Raw genomic sequence first — 16,274 nt, 5'->3', positions numbered from 1 at the left:
ATGACATGCAGCCAGCCTGACTGTTTTAGCCACCTGTTGCACTCTTAAAACAGGATGGGCAATTTATTTTGCCCAGGTGCTTGTTATTTATTTGCTTATTTTTACTGCTTTGTTGTGGAGTGACCAGACTCATATAAAGATACTCAAAGTATCTCTTTTCCTATTCACTTTCCCATCATATCATATGTTTGTGTCTTAATGCGACAGCACATTATTCAACAGACCAATTCCTTTAAATAGTAGGTGGTATTGATAATAAAACAAATAACCAAAGCATGACTAAAATAAAACACTGGCATTACTCTGACAAAACCTGCACAAATTCCAGCTTGCAGTATGTCCATCCTTCTTCCAATGCAGTATAGGGTCTAGGTGAACCTGGGTTCTATCCCAGGTAGCACAGATCACAAGGCTGGGAACACCCTAGACTGGATGCCAGTCCATCACAAGGTTATTTTGTAACATACAGGTACTTCACTGTTAGAGAGTGGCTGGTTTAAAAAGTGATTGCAGATGCGGAGTAGTTTTGTCATAAATGAAATACTGTGCAAGCACATTAATTGATGTTTGCAGATGAACATTTAGGGTCAGACGTAGAACTGGCGGCAGCAAAACATGGAAAGGGGATGAGAGGCGATTCCGAAGAATTAAAAAAATCACCTGTGGTTTGCTGTTTAATAGAACAAAGACAATAAGAAAAAGTGTGGAGACGTTCAGGAATGAAAGATATTAGTATCTGTGTGGAGAACAAGGAGTAAGATGTGAGGGAACAATGACAGTGATCATAAGAGGTAGGAAATATTATTACAGTATAGTGTAGATACAGGGGCTGAGCGCACTGACACAGGTGGGTTAGTGTTACAGTATTATTACAGTATAGTGTAGATACAGGGGCTGAGCGCACTGACACAGGTGGGTTAGTGTTACAGTATTATTACAGTATAGTGTAGATACAGGGGCTGAGCGCACTGACACAGGTGGGTTAGTGTTACAGTATTATTACAGTATAGTGTAGATACAGGGGCTGAGCGCACTGACACAGGTGGGTTAGTGTTACAGTATTATTACAGTATAGTGTAGATACAGGGGCTGAGCGCACTGACACAGGTGGGTTAGTGTTACAGTATTATTACAGTATAGTGTAGATACAGGGGCTGGGCGCACTGACACAGGTGGGTTAGTGTTACAGTATTATTACAGTATAGTGTAGATACAGGGGCTGGGCGCACTGACACAGGCAGGTTAGTGGTATAGTATTAGTACAGTGTAGGTACAGCAGCTGAGCGCACTGACACAGGCGGGTTAGGGTTACAGTATTATCACAGTACAGTATAGATACAGGGGCTGAGTGCACTGTGATACAGGCGGGTTAGGGTTACAGTATTATTACAGTATAGTGTAGATACAGGGGCTGAGCGCACTCATACAGTTGGGTTAGGGTTACAGTATTATCACAGTACAGTGTAGATAGAGAGGCTGAGCGCACTGTGATACAGGCGGATTAGGGATGCAGTATTATTACAGTACAGTGTAGATACAGGGGCAGAGTGCACTGACACAGGTGGGTTCAGGTTACAGTATTATTACAGTATAGTGTAGATACAGGGGCTGAGCGCACTGACACAGGCAGGTTAGTGGTACAGTATTATTACAGTACAGTGTAGATACAGGGGTAGAGTGCACTGACACAGGTGGGTTCAGGTTACAGTATTATTACAGTATAGTGTAGATACAGGGGCTGAGCGCACTGACACAGGCAGGTTAGTGGTATAGTATTATTACAGTACAGTATTATGACTTTGACAGGTTTAAGAAACATCAATCTGACGAATTAGTGGATCCCAGCTTCTGATTGGCTCTCTTGTTTTCTACTTACTCCTACCAACTTACTCATTTCTCTACTTACTATTTTAAAATGTTTCTGTAACACGCTTTGATGTACGGAAGCTTTGCTGTAGGCACAGACAGGGGGAGGGAGAGGAAGAGAAAGTTTTACACGTCTCTGTGTTTCCTGCAGCTTCAGTTCTGTTCACATGGTTTCCCAAACCGTCTCCTTTTCCCTTTCTGAGATTCTGTTTGGAGGGTAAGAAAAGATCGGACTTTCTTTTTGTATGTTGAGCATGTAGTATTCTACATAATGACTTACTCTCCATGTAATACTGACCAAAGTATAATGGCAGTGACAGTAACAAGGAGTGTTTCCCACTCAAATCCTCTTATTTGCTTAGCATGACATTCTCATTTTTGTAATGATCATTATGAGACCAAATAATGCGTTTTAATTTTCATTTTAATTATCATCTCATTAGAGAATTTTTACTATTCTCCTTTGCCAAATTTAAAAATTAATTAACCAGAAACTTGCAAGTCTCTCCCCGTTGACCGTCAAAATTATCGAAAAGAAACACAGATAGACAAAGTACTGCGACCTTGATAGTCCACATATATTCACACACTCACACACATACACTCATGTGTACATAGATTTTAAACTAAATATTAATAATAAATCTTTCAGCTTTTTCTGTAATGGACAAAATGGCTGTCTCTCTTCTGACTGTGTTCCTGCTGGCTGTCGGTGAGTCAAAATCTCTTGAAAAATAAAAACCTATTTTATTCATGTCAGAGGACATTGTTAGTCCAGGAATATATCTGGTTGAGCTAACAATAAGTGGAACCTTCACCACTGCAAGCTAACTTGTTTTTCACTGACAATTTATGATTAGTGAAGGTAATGATGTTAGTCGGCTCAGTTAGCAGTTTAGCATATTGGAGGATGCAACCTGAATGTTGAAGGCTACTTTTGTGATCCTTTTAGATATAGGGAACAAACTTTTGTTACTGATGATTTGATATGAGTAGCCATACTCTTTATCTATGTTTTTCTTGACTGAAGTTTCTCTGCTGTGAAAATCTGCTGTTATAAAATACATTTGGTAACGCTTTACATGAACTGCACCTTAATAATGCATTTATTTATATTGCATTCATAAAACGTTCAGTACACCTTCATAATGTGTTCATTAAGTATTCATAAAACATTCATAAACATCATGTATGTATACCTTAACATCCCTTAACAGCTGTAATATACATTAATAACAAACATTATAATTGTATAATCATGTAATGTTTGTTTTTAATGTATATTAAAGCTGGTAAGGGATGTTAGGATGTTATGGTGTACTTGCATGCTGCTTATGAATGTTCTATGAATGCATTATGAATGCATTACGAAGGTGCACTTAATGTAAAACGTTACTATACATTTTATTGAAAATGATGTAGAACAGCAACTAAAGCTCACTGTTAATGTTATAATATGTCATTATTCTTGCATCATCCCTCACTATGTTTCAGTGACAAGGACAGACGCTTCTCCAGTGACGAATATAACTGCAAACCTGACCACAGAGGCAGCGTCATCCTCCACTTCCTCACCTCCATCTCATCCTGTGATCAACACTACCTGCCCTGTTCGACAGTGCCAAGGCAAGTCTGTGGAACGGACCAGTTTAGTTAGTTGTTCAATATAAGTTTGCTTGTGAAGTTGAAAGCACTGTGTTGAGCAACCTTATAAGGTTCCTCTATTAAAATCAATATGATGGTGCCCTGTGTTCTCTCTGTCTTCAGCTGGCCCTGAGCTGGCAGCATTCAAGATATCCACAGTGCTGCTCTGCGTCCTGCTGCTCCTGGCCTTTGGACCGAGGGCCTACAAGGCCATCGTGAAGAGAAGTAGGTACCTAAAATGTGCCTGACTATAAATGTGTGGCATTGTTTTGTTTGGCATACCTAAGTGCTCCCCTCCTCAACAGTGTCCGACCGCAGGAAGGACAGATGGATTGGACCCATGCAGAGTCAAAGCGGTGAGTCATAGTGTCACTGAGCTGGAGGGGAACCAGTGACTCATTGTTTATCTACTAATTTTGGAGTTTTTTTTTCCAGACACCATGGAATAGTTACCCCATGTCTCTCCATCTGTCTTTCATGCTATCTCTTGTCATTCTTTCCACACCTCTCACTCTCTCGTTCTTTGTCCCTCTCAGTGTCTTTTCACAGAGCGCAGGCTGCAGTGCATCCCAGTGACAATGCACAGCAGCGGCAGTCATGCCTTGATGAGACTTACACTCACAAAAACACATAATGTGGCTACAGGCATCCATGGTGCAACCCTCTGAACCTGGCTTTTACGGAAGTTAAGATTTGTGTATGATACCACTTGTTTCAATCCCCTGATGAAATCCCTGTTCTGTGTTGGGTCTGGATTTTCTTTAGATTTTTCAGGATTTGAACATTTGAGGGTGAATAATAGTGCTTCCTCAAAGCAAAATAGCACTCTGTGTCTCATGCAGCTAAATTCCGGTCCTTATCACTTTCTTCCTTGGTGCAACATCCATGTCATTCTTAATGGTTGTATAATGCTTCAGGGTATATTGTGTATTATTCTTTGTATTGCGTTCTGTGATTGTGTTCTGTAATGTTGTTTCTTCTTCAATAAATCTTTGATTGGAATAGAATTTGTCAGAAAATAAATAAGATGATTTTCTAAGATATTTCCCTCATAAAAAACAGCAGTGAAATGAACCCTTAAGAACATCAGAACATCACAGAGTCTCTGAGGGAGGTGCATGAAGGAGTAGCGAGGCATGAAGGAGTAGTAAAGCATGAATGAGTAGTGAGACATGAAGGAGTAGTGCAGTATAAAAGAGTAGTGAGGCATGAAGGAGTACTGCATGAAGGAGTAGTGAGGCATGAAGGAGTAGTGTGGCATGAAGGAGCAGTGCATGAAGGAGTAGTGAGGTGTGAAGGAGTAGTGCTTACATGTGGCTTCCTGTACTGTATTCCTGTACTGTATCCTGCTGACTTCCTGTTATTTCGATCGCTTTACCTATATTTATGCACAATTCCATTACAGTCTTTTTTTTCTCATCTTTCATTTTTTTGGGGGGAGAGGTGATAATACATAACAACAGTACAAATGAAACAAGCCTGCCTGCACAATTCAGTGACAAACACAGGCGCACAGATCATGATAAATGACAAAACAGGAGTGAATCTGTTAGTGCTCTACTGTGCTGATACACTAAGTCTGATTGTTTTGCAGTTTAAGAGCAGCCAAACTTTTTGATAGAGAGCCTGTATCTGATATACAAAACATCGACATTAAGGTGGACATCTGTGTGTATTTGTTCCCGTGCTGTTTATGAGGTCAAGCTTAGGAATTAAGTCCCCACAACGAAATATGTACCATCAGGGACAGGCCATTGCTAGTGCGGATTAACTAACAGTGCGAGAGCAATTGCAGGGAATTCAGAGACTGAGAGGCTGAGCAGAGAAGCTGAAGCTGGCTCCACATACCAGGGGCTCTGTAAACAGGAAAACACAAAACAGCGTGTATGGAGAGTGTGTGTTAGCAGCACACATGGTAGTGCCAGGGCAGCTAGCTGTGATGAGAGGAGGGAGAGGAAGATGAGACAAGAGCAAGGTGGCACACAGCTATGAAATGTAATGCCCCAGATTGACAGTAAGCTGCCGTTTCGAGGACAGTGTTCCTAAGCTCCTTGTGGTGGCCTGTTATGGGTATCAGAACTGTGTTGTGGAGGCAGGGATAAATCAGAGATTTCAGTTCACATTGTGACAACTCTCTGAACCCCCTACAGTATCTTCCCAAGTCACAGCCGGCATCGATGAATACTTCACTAGGAAAATGTGCCCGATTTGTACTTTTCACACAACATGTGAAGGAGGGGGATGAAGTGCTATCGGGGTGACTGCCAGATCTCTGTGTCAAGCTCACGAAATATGAACAGCGGGTGGAGGAGGAAGAAACATTGAGGAAACAGAATATATTGATTACCTGACAAAGCAGCTGCTCACTAACGGACATGCTGTAGGAACACAGAGATTTCGGATGGAGCAGGAGGGCTGGAGGCGGGATCACTCTCCGTGCGGAATGAGGAAATCCCTGTGTTCAAAGCGGAGAAAGCAGAGGGGGATGTCCAGGTGAAGGGAAGATGATAGGGACAATCACATATAAATAACCACTGAGTATTTTTTTAAAAAGTTGGTTCAGCACTAGGTGAGTGTATTCTTTTAGTACGTGAAAAAGTATTCATTTTTTTTAATACCAGCTATTATTGGTATGTAATATTAATCATTTATGTTTGTGTAGCTCCAGCTCCAGTACTGCATACACTCGTACCTGGACATTCATCGGAAGCTCAGCCTAGCTGCACTTACACCTATACGATTCCTCGACATCACGTATGTTTGTAATGTGACATTTGCATCACTTGTACATAGCTTTGAACCATAAGTTAACATTAAATGTAATAATTTAATATTACATTAACTATTTAGTGGTATTAAATTGTTTTGAATCATCTTTTTGTTTTGTCTTCACAGTACGTTTCAGTTTTTAAATTTTTTTTTAATTGATTCCATTTTTTCCCCTTCGGTTTCATTTAATGTTCTTATATGAACAGAGAGGGTGGGTTAGTTACCGCAAATAATTTGAATTTCATTAGGCCAAGACAATTTGACGTATTTGAATCCTGAGGCACTGTTTTCTGTCTATTGTTAAATGCAGGAGCAGAGTAGAAAAGAAGCCACATCATTATTAATAAAAAAAAAATGTTATGGACATTGGTAAATCCTATAAGTGATATAGGTGCCCCCCCAAATACTTTCACGCTAATTAGTTTAAATCATGTGTTCTCAGTCATTTTCTTTAAAATCAGACCCTTCAAGTAAAGGCATAGCTCCTCATTTCATAAATCTCTGTCTGCCAATTCCATTTAGAAATGCAATCGTGCCCTGCTGTTGAGCAAAGATTGTTAATAGGGCGGTCAAACGATTACATTTCTAAATTGCGATTAATGGCCTGTACAGTCATGCCACAATACCATCAAAACGATTTCATAGCTGTGTGTTCAATATAGAAATTAAATTCTTTTAAAATCATATTATTCTCCCGTTGGGGTATCAAGATTAATGCAATTTAAGTGAACGTGATCAAAGATATAATGATGTCTTTTGCCTTCAAAGTGCCTGTCATTTATTATTATTATTATTATTATGCAAATGTGAGGGATTGTAAAAAAAATAAGTACAGTTTATTTTTTTGTAAATTAACTCGCCCCTCTGCAAAATCCACAGCATCCCACAGCTTGGTGGATACTGGCCACAGACCAGTACCAGTTCAAGGATTGAGAGTTGGGAACCTGTTCTCCGTAGGACACCTTTTGGTCAAAAGTACATCAGCTTGTCACCAGTATGCTTTCGCCCTTAACACCAATCTGAAGCTAAACGCTGCAATACCATTTGAGGACCAGTTCAAACGTCCTGTTCTTTGACCACATGACAGCATCAAAGCACATTAAAGGCGCGATGAGCCGGACTGGAAAAGCGGTGAAGATAATGACAGTCCTGTCTTTCCTCTCAGCCGGTGAGTGTGCAGTTCAGAAGAGCATCAAGCATCCAGAAGGTGCTTTTCTACATTGGTTTATATATTTAGCACTTGCACATCAAACATGATGACATTTAAACATAATATTTCATCTTATTTTCAAGTAGCACTTAAATGTAGATGATAACTTAGTTGTTCAGCAATACCTGTGTCATTGTCACAAATGATTTCCCTAATTTTTCTGGCCCCTGGGGTTGTACGCCTGCCCCCCCCCCCCAACCCAAACACAGCCTTTGCCCAAGCTCTGCCGCCCCCTTTCCTGCCCGCCCAGATACGCATCCTCCCTCCTTGGCGAGCTCTCCCTCTCTCACAGGCTAACCTGGGAGTGATCTTCTCCAACTCGAGTCCCTTCACCTTCAGCCAGTCATTTCTCCTGGCTCCGCCTGCGGAAGCCCCTGCCCAAGTTAAGGTCCAGGCTTCATATGGTTCTTACTCTGTCACAAAGGTAAATGTACATCTTAGTCACTCACCGGTGCTGAAGTAATATGCAGAGTTGTATGTATTGTCAAAATAATGTGAAGAATTTGCTCCATGCAGAAATTTTATTTTTGATGTAAAAGTATAACACAGGGTGGGGGGGGGGAGTTCACGTGGTAGACTCTGGTCTGCATTCGAACTGAAACACAATTTAATCCGGACCACGCACTCGATCCGGCTCAAGGAACCAACCCCCAGCAAATTTTACTGGGAGCAGTGGACCTTGGTAGTTGCTAATGGAAAAGCACCCCTGTTACAGCATCTAATTTTGTCCATTCTTTAAATGCGGCTGTTTAAATCCATGGTCTGTTTCAGACTTCAATTTTTGAGCCATGGTTCAGTTCACTTTTTTTTTTTTTGCGGGGGGGGGGGGGGGTGCTATTAATCAACAGCAATTTTGAACACTACAGAAGGTTATTATCCACCTTCAGCTAATATTGCTAGCCTAGCTTTGACTGCTAGCGGGATTGCTCGATCATGACTATAACAGTCTCAGTACAATGTTAATGTTCAGTAGTGTTCAGTCACTGTACCAGTGTTGTACTGTATTAACCCTTTATCAGTACAGTGTTAATGTCTAGTAGCATTCAGTCGATCATGGTCCTTTGGCCTCATGTCTTGCTCTCTGTCCCTCAGCTCATTTCCAGTCCCTCACCTTCTCCTGATATGCCACCTTTCTCTGCCTCGCTTCTTTCTAACACTGTGGAGAGAGACTGGGATGGTGAAAAGGGAGTGACCTTCAAGGTGCGGGCACTTTTTCACTGGCAAGGACAGGCCAGTAGGGGGCACTGTGTCACACTTCATGCTTTTAAAGAGACAGAGGAACAAAGAGCCACATGTTTAACTCAGGTAGGGCCTGGGCCTCTGTAGATGAGGCTTTGCTTGGCCTGCTAAAAAAGCTCAGTGTTGTTTGAATAAACTTCTCTTTATTCAACAGCCTCTGGGGGGATTTTGCATGGTGACCCTGAAGCTGCCACAGGGCTGGATTGAAATGGGTCAGAGTGCTTCATCATACCCGAGACAGTCCCACAAATCAAAGCAACTGCACAGACAAAGATACCGCGGTAAACGGCTCCGGGAGCACGCCAGCCGCACTGTACCTCACATTCAGCTGTACTGCTCCTCCCCTGGGTCAGTTTCAGACTTTAAGCAGAGCCCTGCATGCTTGAAGGAGAAATGGGAGCCGTCTCAGAAAAGGCTGTATTACCTTGGCGCACTGGCCGTGGGAGGCAAGGCCTGGGTGAGGAACCTGACAAGAGAGCACTTAAGATGCTCAAATGGAGCAGAGGAGGAGCTAAGGCTGGATCCCAATGTTCTGATTGGCTACCAGAAAGGCCCGGTACATGGCAGTCAGCAAGTCCAAGTTTCCATTAGCCTGATGTCAAATTTCACTGGAGATTTAGTGATTATAAGGTACAGTAAGTGTACTATGTAACATTTCTTAAATATGCTTAGATATGCCTTCGAATCTGCTTCATACTGCACTTTGACCTTTTGTCAGGATGAAAGTGAAGAAAGGGCTTTTATCTCTGAGGGCACAACAGGCTCTGACTTCTGACCTTTGGGCTATTACTCTGGAGATGAATGCAGCTCCCTCACATGACACTGTCTCAATAATTTGTCATAAACTGAACAGACGCAGAGGCAGTTACAGGTGTGTCAAAAAACATGTGACTCAAACAACAGAGTTTGTGTTGCCACAAAAGGCATTTGACTTACACGGTTGCTAATAAATAGTGTATGAGTTATATGGTTTATAGTGTAATAAGTCATTCTGTCAAATCTGGCTTTTGCAGTCCTACAGTTCATCAACAAGTGGCCTGTCTTTCTGTGGAGGGCTTGCGCAAGCACTTTGGTGTTGTCATGTCAGTCACTGCTCACTGGTGGGTGGAGTACTCTGGCCGCAGTTACCCCTTGTCACCACATAGGGCAGTGGTGAGCACATTCTTCTTCAGTGACTGGGAAATTGTAGGTATTGCTCCAATATCTAAGGTAATAGGCTTAATTTTTTTTTCTTGTATTAATACGCATCAGAACAAGATTTTTGGGCATGTTGATGTTACTTGGCATCATGTTCTGGTGTGTCTTAATTGCACCAGGTATACCTTGACAGTTATCTCTGATGCAGTGGGTAGCTTAGCAGATTGGGATGCTGTGCTTGTGATCAGAAGGTCGCTGGTACAAATCCTGGGGTTGGTAGATTGAGATGTCATTGTGGGTCCTTAATAAAGGCCCTATTTGCTCCAGGGAGTGGCTGACCCTGTTTTTTCAAAACGTATATTGCTTTGAATAAAAGTATCTACTAAGTTAATGTAATTTAGGCATTTTGTCTGGTAATCTGTCAAAAATGAAAACTCGTCTTAATTCTTAGTAGTTTTGTTTGCACCTGTTTTGCAGAGCCGCACAATCATTAACACTGCAATTCTGAGCAGCCAACCCGTCTCACTTCCTATCACTGTCCTGGCCGTGTCAAGAGATGGAGATGCGTCTGATATCACCGCTGCTGTAACATGTCATTCCACTAATGACAACATTGTTAAGGCAAGTGTGCAGTTGTGCAAAATATATATTTAGGAAGCTTGAAAGAAAACAGAAAAACCACTGGATTGGTAGGTTGTAGCTCAGTAGACCCTAAAGCAGTAATTATTCTGATTCAACTACAATATAATTTTTCAGGTCTTGCTCGCCTTGTTTTTACAAAACTTGTTCCATTAACCCTAAACATGCACTCTCCACTCGGTAGGTGTCAGCTAACTGTTCAGCCATCTTTGTTGATGGAAGTGAATCAGGAGTGGGAAACGTTTGTGTGGAGGTCAAGTTCTTCCTGGGCACTTTGACTGGGGCCCTCTGTCTGACAGTGTGGGCTCCTGTTATTCCACTCCTCATTTCACTGTCGGACCCAGTACTCAGTGCCATCGAGGGGTGGAGTTCCTATACTGCCATGGGGTGATTGTCCTCCTGCTGTCCATGGTCTGCTGTATGTAGTAATGTAACATGTAGTGAGTCCACACTGTCTGCTGTATGAAGTAATGTGACATGCAGTGCATTTATACTGTCTGTTATATGCTGTAATGTAACACACAGTGCATCCAAACTGTCTGCTACATGCAGTAACATGCAGTGCCTCAACACTGTTTGTAATATGCTGTAATGCAATGCAGTGCATCCACAGTCTGGTGTATACAGTAATGTAACACGCAGTGCATCCACACTGTCTGCTATGTGCTGTAATGTAACATGCAGTGCACCCAGACTGTCTATTTTATACAGTAATGTAACATGCAGTGCATGCACACTGTCTGCTATGTGCTGTAATGTAACATGCAGTGCACCCAGACTGTCTATTTTATACAGTAATGTAACATGCAGTGCATGCACACTGTCTGTAATATGCTGTAATAAATCCACATTGTTTTTCTGCATAGGTGCGCTCCCATCTACCAGAGGTCTACAGTCCAGGTTTTGGCTCAGTTTGCTGCCAAGGCTGTGGTTAACACAGGTCATCTGACCTACATGCTGGGGTCGCCAGACTGGTTTATGGACGTGACTGAACTGGTTGGTGACTGGCTGAAAGTGCGAGATCCACAGGTGGCTTGCCTTGATCTACAGCATAATCTGATTGGTCTACAGCCTGGAGTCACATCACTGCAGGTTAAGTGTTGTAAAATATCAAATTATTATAAAGAGCATAAAAGTAGATTATATTTTAATATTATAAATACATTGTAAAAGCTTGTCATACTCATCCATTTAATGAAATATACCAAATATTAAATATTAAACATCAGCGCCTGAACTCACAAATGCTCACCTGGAAAAATGGTGAAAAATTCAAATAAACACGCTCCTAAACCTTGTGGACAGTCTTCCCAGAAGAGTTGAAGCTGTTATTGCTGCAAAGGGTGGACCAACTCCATATTAAAGCCTATGAATTAAGAATGGGATGTCATTAAAGTTCATGTGCGTGTAAAGCCAGGTGTCCCAATACTTTTGGCAATATAGTGTGGATGCATCCAGTTGCACAGCATGACATCTGCCTTGTCACATGATCTGAAAGTCCCAAATAGTGACCATTGCTTCATTACTCACATAATGGCCTCTCTCTTTCTCTGCCATGATGGTGCTGTAGTCAGAGGCAGGACAGTCACGACCCAGACCTTCGTTTTCCTGCATTAAGGCTTTGATAATGCTGGTATCATTCACTGCTTGACCTTCAAATGGTTTCCTGACTGAAGGTCATTTCACGCCAGTGGGATGGTGTGCTGGCGAGCTGTGATGTCACTGTGACGGACGACAGCGTGATCCCTGGGGACCTTTCTGTGCAGGTGGTGGGGGGGCTTGGCCTGTCTGTGTATGAGAACCCTGGCCATGCCTCCATAGTCAGCGCAGTGGTGAGAGCACACAGTACACTGTACCGCCATGGCCAGGTGCGCCGCATAGTATACATCACCAATTTCATCCCAGCGTCACAAAGCTATAAATGAATAATTTTGGACTAAAGCTGAATTGGTTTTCACCTCATTTCCTCTCATTCCGCAAACTGCCCTTCTTTGCTCCCTCAGGAAGCTTCGCTCAGTGTTTGGCTTCACTTCAGCGACCGCACTGCTGCACCGCTCGCCGCCTTTGCCGACGCGCCCTCCTCCCTGCGCCTGTCCGCTCTCTCTGAATCTGTGGTCACATTGATAGCGGCTCAATCCCATCGGGTTGTAGCTCGGGGCAACGGCGAAGGCCCACTCTTAAAGGCAGAGCTCCTAGTTTCGACTTGTCAGCCAACATCCACTGCAACTGAGAGGCAGATGCTGGACCTAAGGGAAGGTACTGCAATGAGAAGCTTGGCTGGGGGCTCCGCTTGGCTTAGGGTGACTTTGGACTCCAGATTCCGACCAATGGAGAGTGAGGACCCGGATTCAACCATGGTGGGAATATCTGAAGTGCTTTTGGAATTTGACAAGGACTTTTCTAATGCTTTGGGAGACAACTCTTCACAGCATTATAATGGCTATAATGGTAGCTTGAAAATTGAGAGGGAGCAAGAAGTTTTACCTGCAAACCATGAGCAGAGTGGCGTTTACTCTTCCTCTGGGGCAGGAATGGGAGAGAGTGAGTCTGAGATGGGAGTTGCTGTGGTCCTCTTGCTGTTTGTTCTGTCAGCTTTTCTTTTTCTGGTGAACTGCCTGCCTTGCACATTGAGGCAAAGGATGAGGAGGTCACACCGGGGCATGGAAGCTGATGGAGTGAAGGGGCCGGAGGATGAGGAGGTCACACCGGGGCATGGAAGCTGATGGAGTGAAGGGGCCGGAGGATGAGGAGGTCACACCGGGGCATGGAAGCTGATGGAGTGAAGGGGCCGGAGGATGAGGAGGTCACACCGGGGCATGGAAGCTGATGGAGTGAAGGGGCCGGAGGATGAGGAGGTCACACCGGGGCATGGAAGCTGATGAAGGAGTGAAGGGCCGGAGGATGAGGAGGTCACACCGGGGCATGGAAGCTGATGGAGTGAAGGGGCCGGAGGATGAGGAGGTCACACCGGGGCATGAAAGCTGATGAAGGAGTGAAGGGGGCCAAGGGGCCAGAGGATGAGGAGGTCACACCAGTGCATGGAAGCTCATGAAGGAGCACAAGAGTCAGAGGAGGCTGGCAAGACACTTTGTCAGATCTAGGGCAAACATACAACATAACTTTTTTGTTGGGGACACGGAAGGAGCGGACGATCGGTTTACAGCTCCCCTGGGGTCACATGGTTCCGTGTGAATTTACTACCAAATTCAAGGCAAGATAGCTTAATTTATTTGCAAAAAAATAATGCCGGCATGGCACTTCAGCAGTGGATGGAGGACAAGCTTGCGAGGAGAGAAAAAAGTTATTAATGTAGTCATTATGTTATGTAGTCATAAATTTTTCCATGTAAATAATTTTTAATTTATTTCATGTGGTTGTGTGTGTCTGTAAATGTTTTTGTAGTGTATGTGTGAAGACTGAATTGGTTTTAGTGGAGAGGGTGAAATTAACTGTTTATTAATATTGTGCGTGCTTTCATAATTTTTCAAATATAAATGTTAATTCTATGTCCGTTATCTTGTTTGGCTTATTTTAATCAAACTATAAACTTATCATTTGCAAAATATTGATGTTTATTATTATAATACAACCAGATATACAACCGTTAAAATAACTAGCCCGGCTAGCTCAGTCGGTAGAGCATGAGACTCTTAATCTCAGGGTCGTGGGTTCGAGCCCCACGTTGGGCGATTCAGTTTTAGTCACTAAATATTTGCCCGGTTCATTTTCTGCCAAAAAAAACACACTGTATGCACAATGCGCTTTTCAGTAAAACTGGAAATACATACTATGTACTCGAAAACAATTGTTCTTCTTTCTGTTTTTCTGTTCTTCCACATAACGCGATAATAGAAAACCTCCCCGCAGACTTGGCAAACGTTATCGTCGACATCCCCGCTTCACGAACGAAGATTGAATTACTTTTCATGTAACATCAAAACCGTATACAACCAAATAATAATTAGCTAAAAACTTTTAGTCCACGAATGCATGGTTAATTACGTAATGACAACCCCCTTAGACCAATTCCCTGGTGGTCTAGTGGTTAGGATTCGGCGCTCTCACCGCCGCGGCCCGGGTTCGATTCCCGGTCAGGGAAAGAGTTTGCTTTTCCCTCCTTACTCAATGTTGTTTATGAACGAAATACATTTTTATCTGTCGTAAAAAATTAGCGAGAACATCTGCAAAACATTTCACGGCAGTATATTAAAACAACTTTTCTTAGTATTTGTGTGAGACACACACTGAAAACACACTGTAGGCCAAAAACTTTTCATTTAAAGGTTTTCCTGTACCATGACTGCATAACAATGATATCTTGAACTAATTTCATCATTGTAAAACAGATCTACTGAGTTTTAGTCAGTCATGTACACAGTAGCAAGGGAATTTTGCAATACATGTAAACATGTAACACAAAAATCACCATGTGTAAATTAAAGTGCAGATTGTAAACTGCTGGTGAACATACCAAGTTCTCACTGAAACAAGAACCTCTGAGCAAAGGTCAAATAAACACCACAATTGGGCGGCATTTTCACAGTCATTTATGACGGCAACACCGAGTGTGAAAGCAGGACAAACAGGAGGGAACATGCAAATGTCAGACGCAGCTGGAGACAACCCTCAGTCCACTAGGGTAACGTACAATTACGGAAAACAAAGCAACACAAACCCAGCACTTAGTCTGCAGGATATAACACGAGGACACAGACACCTCCATATAAACTGCAATGCACACGGTTCTCAGAAGAAAGTCCTCATTTCAGATTGTGCACTTGTCTCCGGTGATAATTAAGGTTACTTCCATAGGAAAATCTCGCTCCACAAATCGTACAACCAAATGGTCTCGCGCCTGTGTGCGTATTCATGTGTCTCTTCATATTACTACACTGGGAGAACCGCTTCCCACATATTGTGCAACTAAATGGCTTCTCTCCCGTGTGAATTCTGAAGTGCCTTTCAAGATTTTTTGGACTTTGGAAACCTTTTCCACACAAAGTACATATTTGCTTTTTTCTGATGATGTATTCATGGAGTGGGCCTGGTATGGCCATTTGTAAAGTTTCAGTGCCCCCTCTTCCAGTGAACGACAGTGACTTCTCTTCTTGTTTCAGTCTCATTTCTAGACAGTCATATATTGTTCTTTGTTCATCCTCAGGCGGTTCAGCACCCTCTGCTAGCACACATGCATCTTCACCGGATGTTCTCTTGCCACAATTCACACCTTCTGCCTCAAGTCCTAGGGGAAGGGTTAGAAGTAAACACTTTGTAATAAACTAATCAGGTAACCATTAGCTGCACATCACTCAATACCTTGTGTATAGAACATCACACATCCTCTGCTATTAAATAGTATGCCAACATAGTGGGCACAACTCACAGAGGTTGTGGGTTTGAATCCTGCCCCAAGCTGTGTGTGTGCCCTCTGATCAACTGACATCTTTCATTGCCGATCATATTTACACTTGATGTCAGATTATTGTAGGGGACACACTTACATACTATGGGCAATGTACACACAGTTGTAAGTTTATGGTGCATTTTTTTGCCTGAGCAGGACAATGGAAGAAACCTATATAAACGAGATTGGTAACTAAACCAACAACCCTGTAGATGTGAGGCTGCTCTTGCATCTAGAGATTTTAACAGAAAGTCTCTGAAATAAAGGCAAATTTGTGCATGCATCAATACACTGGTACTGGAGTTTTTCCTACAAATACCCAATATGACCTAACATGAGATTTACTGATCCTAATCTGGGATTTAA

The 16,274-nt window shown here is 42.6% G+C and overlaps 2 protein-coding genes and 2 non-coding genes across 5 annotated transcripts; all 4 read left to right on the top strand.

Annotated features, from left to right (window-relative positions):
* Nucleotides 1-1,743: 1,743 nt before the first annotated feature.
* Nucleotides 1,744-4,517, top strand: LOC111861081 (T-cell surface glycoprotein CD5-like). Of its 2 annotated transcripts, none has more exons than XM_023845398.2 (6): nucleotides 1,744-2,083; nucleotides 2,519-2,578; nucleotides 3,361-3,492; nucleotides 3,634-3,735; nucleotides 3,816-3,866; nucleotides 3,946-4,517. In XM_023845398.2, exons 2-6 carry the CDS (start codon nucleotides 2,530-2,532, stop codon nucleotides 3,957-3,959), a joined length of 348 nt encoding a protein of 115 aa, XP_023701166.1. In that variant the 5' UTR covers nucleotides 1,744-2,083; nucleotides 2,519-2,529; the 3' UTR covers nucleotides 3,960-4,517. The 2 variants fall into 2 exon arrangements, with proteins under 2 accessions (XP_023701166.1, XP_023701165.1); XM_023845397.2 differs by having other exon boundaries at nucleotides 1,747-2,083; nucleotides 4,047-4,517.
* A 291-nt stretch (nucleotides 4,518-4,808) lies between these two features.
* On the top strand, nucleotides 4,809-14,009 carry tmem132a (transmembrane protein 132A). The gene is made up of 12 exons (XM_072707299.1): nucleotides 4,809-6,264; nucleotides 7,159-7,447; nucleotides 7,699-7,913; nucleotides 8,582-8,794; nucleotides 8,883-9,358; nucleotides 9,447-9,599; nucleotides 9,742-9,937; nucleotides 10,343-10,486; nucleotides 10,689-10,891; nucleotides 11,371-11,596; nucleotides 12,181-12,372; nucleotides 12,508-14,009. Exons 2-12 carry the CDS (start codon nucleotides 7,360-7,362, stop codon nucleotides 13,225-13,227), a joined length of 2,826 nt encoding a protein of 941 aa, XP_072563400.1. The 5' UTR covers nucleotides 4,809-6,264; nucleotides 7,159-7,359; the 3' UTR covers nucleotides 13,228-14,009.
* Nucleotides 14,010-14,120: 111 nt separating this feature from the next.
* trnak-cuu (transfer RNA lysine (anticodon CUU)) lies at nucleotides 14,121-14,193 on the top strand. Its single transcript has one exon. It is a non-coding gene; the product is annotated as a tRNA-Lys (tRNA).
* A 338-nt stretch (nucleotides 14,194-14,531) lies between these two features.
* trnae-cuc (transfer RNA glutamic acid (anticodon CUC)) lies at nucleotides 14,532-14,603 on the top strand. The gene has a single exon. It is a non-coding gene; the product is annotated as a tRNA-Glu (tRNA).
* Nucleotides 14,604-16,274: the final 1,671 nt, after the last annotated feature.

Source organism: Paramormyrops kingsleyae, chromosome 25 (assembly GCF_048594095.1).
Source record: "Paramormyrops kingsleyae isolate MSU_618 chromosome 25, PKINGS_0.4, whole genome shotgun sequence".
Classification (NCBI taxonomy): domain Eukaryota; kingdom Metazoa; phylum Chordata; class Actinopteri; order Osteoglossiformes; family Mormyridae; genus Paramormyrops; species Paramormyrops kingsleyae.
This window is presented reverse-complemented; position numbering and strand designations above follow the sequence as displayed.

Excerpts from the sequence above, each read along its gene's own strand:
- LOC111861081 (XM_023845397.2), top strand. The coding sequence starts at position 2,530 with ATGGACAAAATGGCTGTCTCTCTTCTGACTGTGTTCCTGCTGGCTGTC. Across the intron at positions 3,493-3,633 it reads CCCTGTTCGACAGTGCCAAG|CTGGCCCTGAGCTGGCAGCA; the intron begins GCAAGTCTGTGG and ends CTCTGTCTTCAG. Across the intron at positions 3,736-3,815 it reads CAAGGCCATCGTGAAGAGAA|TGTCCGACCGCAGGAAGGAC; the intron begins GTAGGTACCTAA and ends CCTCCTCAACAG.
- tmem132a (XM_072707299.1), top strand. The coding sequence starts at position 7,360 with ATGACAGCATCAAAGCACATTAAAGGCGCGATGAGCCGGACTGGAAAA. Across the intron at positions 9,359-9,446 it reads GGAGATTTAGTGATTATAAG|GATGAAAGTGAAGAAAGGGC; the intron begins GTACAGTAAGTG and ends ACCTTTTGTCAG. Across the intron at positions 9,938-10,342 it reads GTATTGCTCCAATATCTAAG|AGCCGCACAATCATTAACAC; the intron begins GTAATAGGCTTA and ends CCTGTTTTGCAG.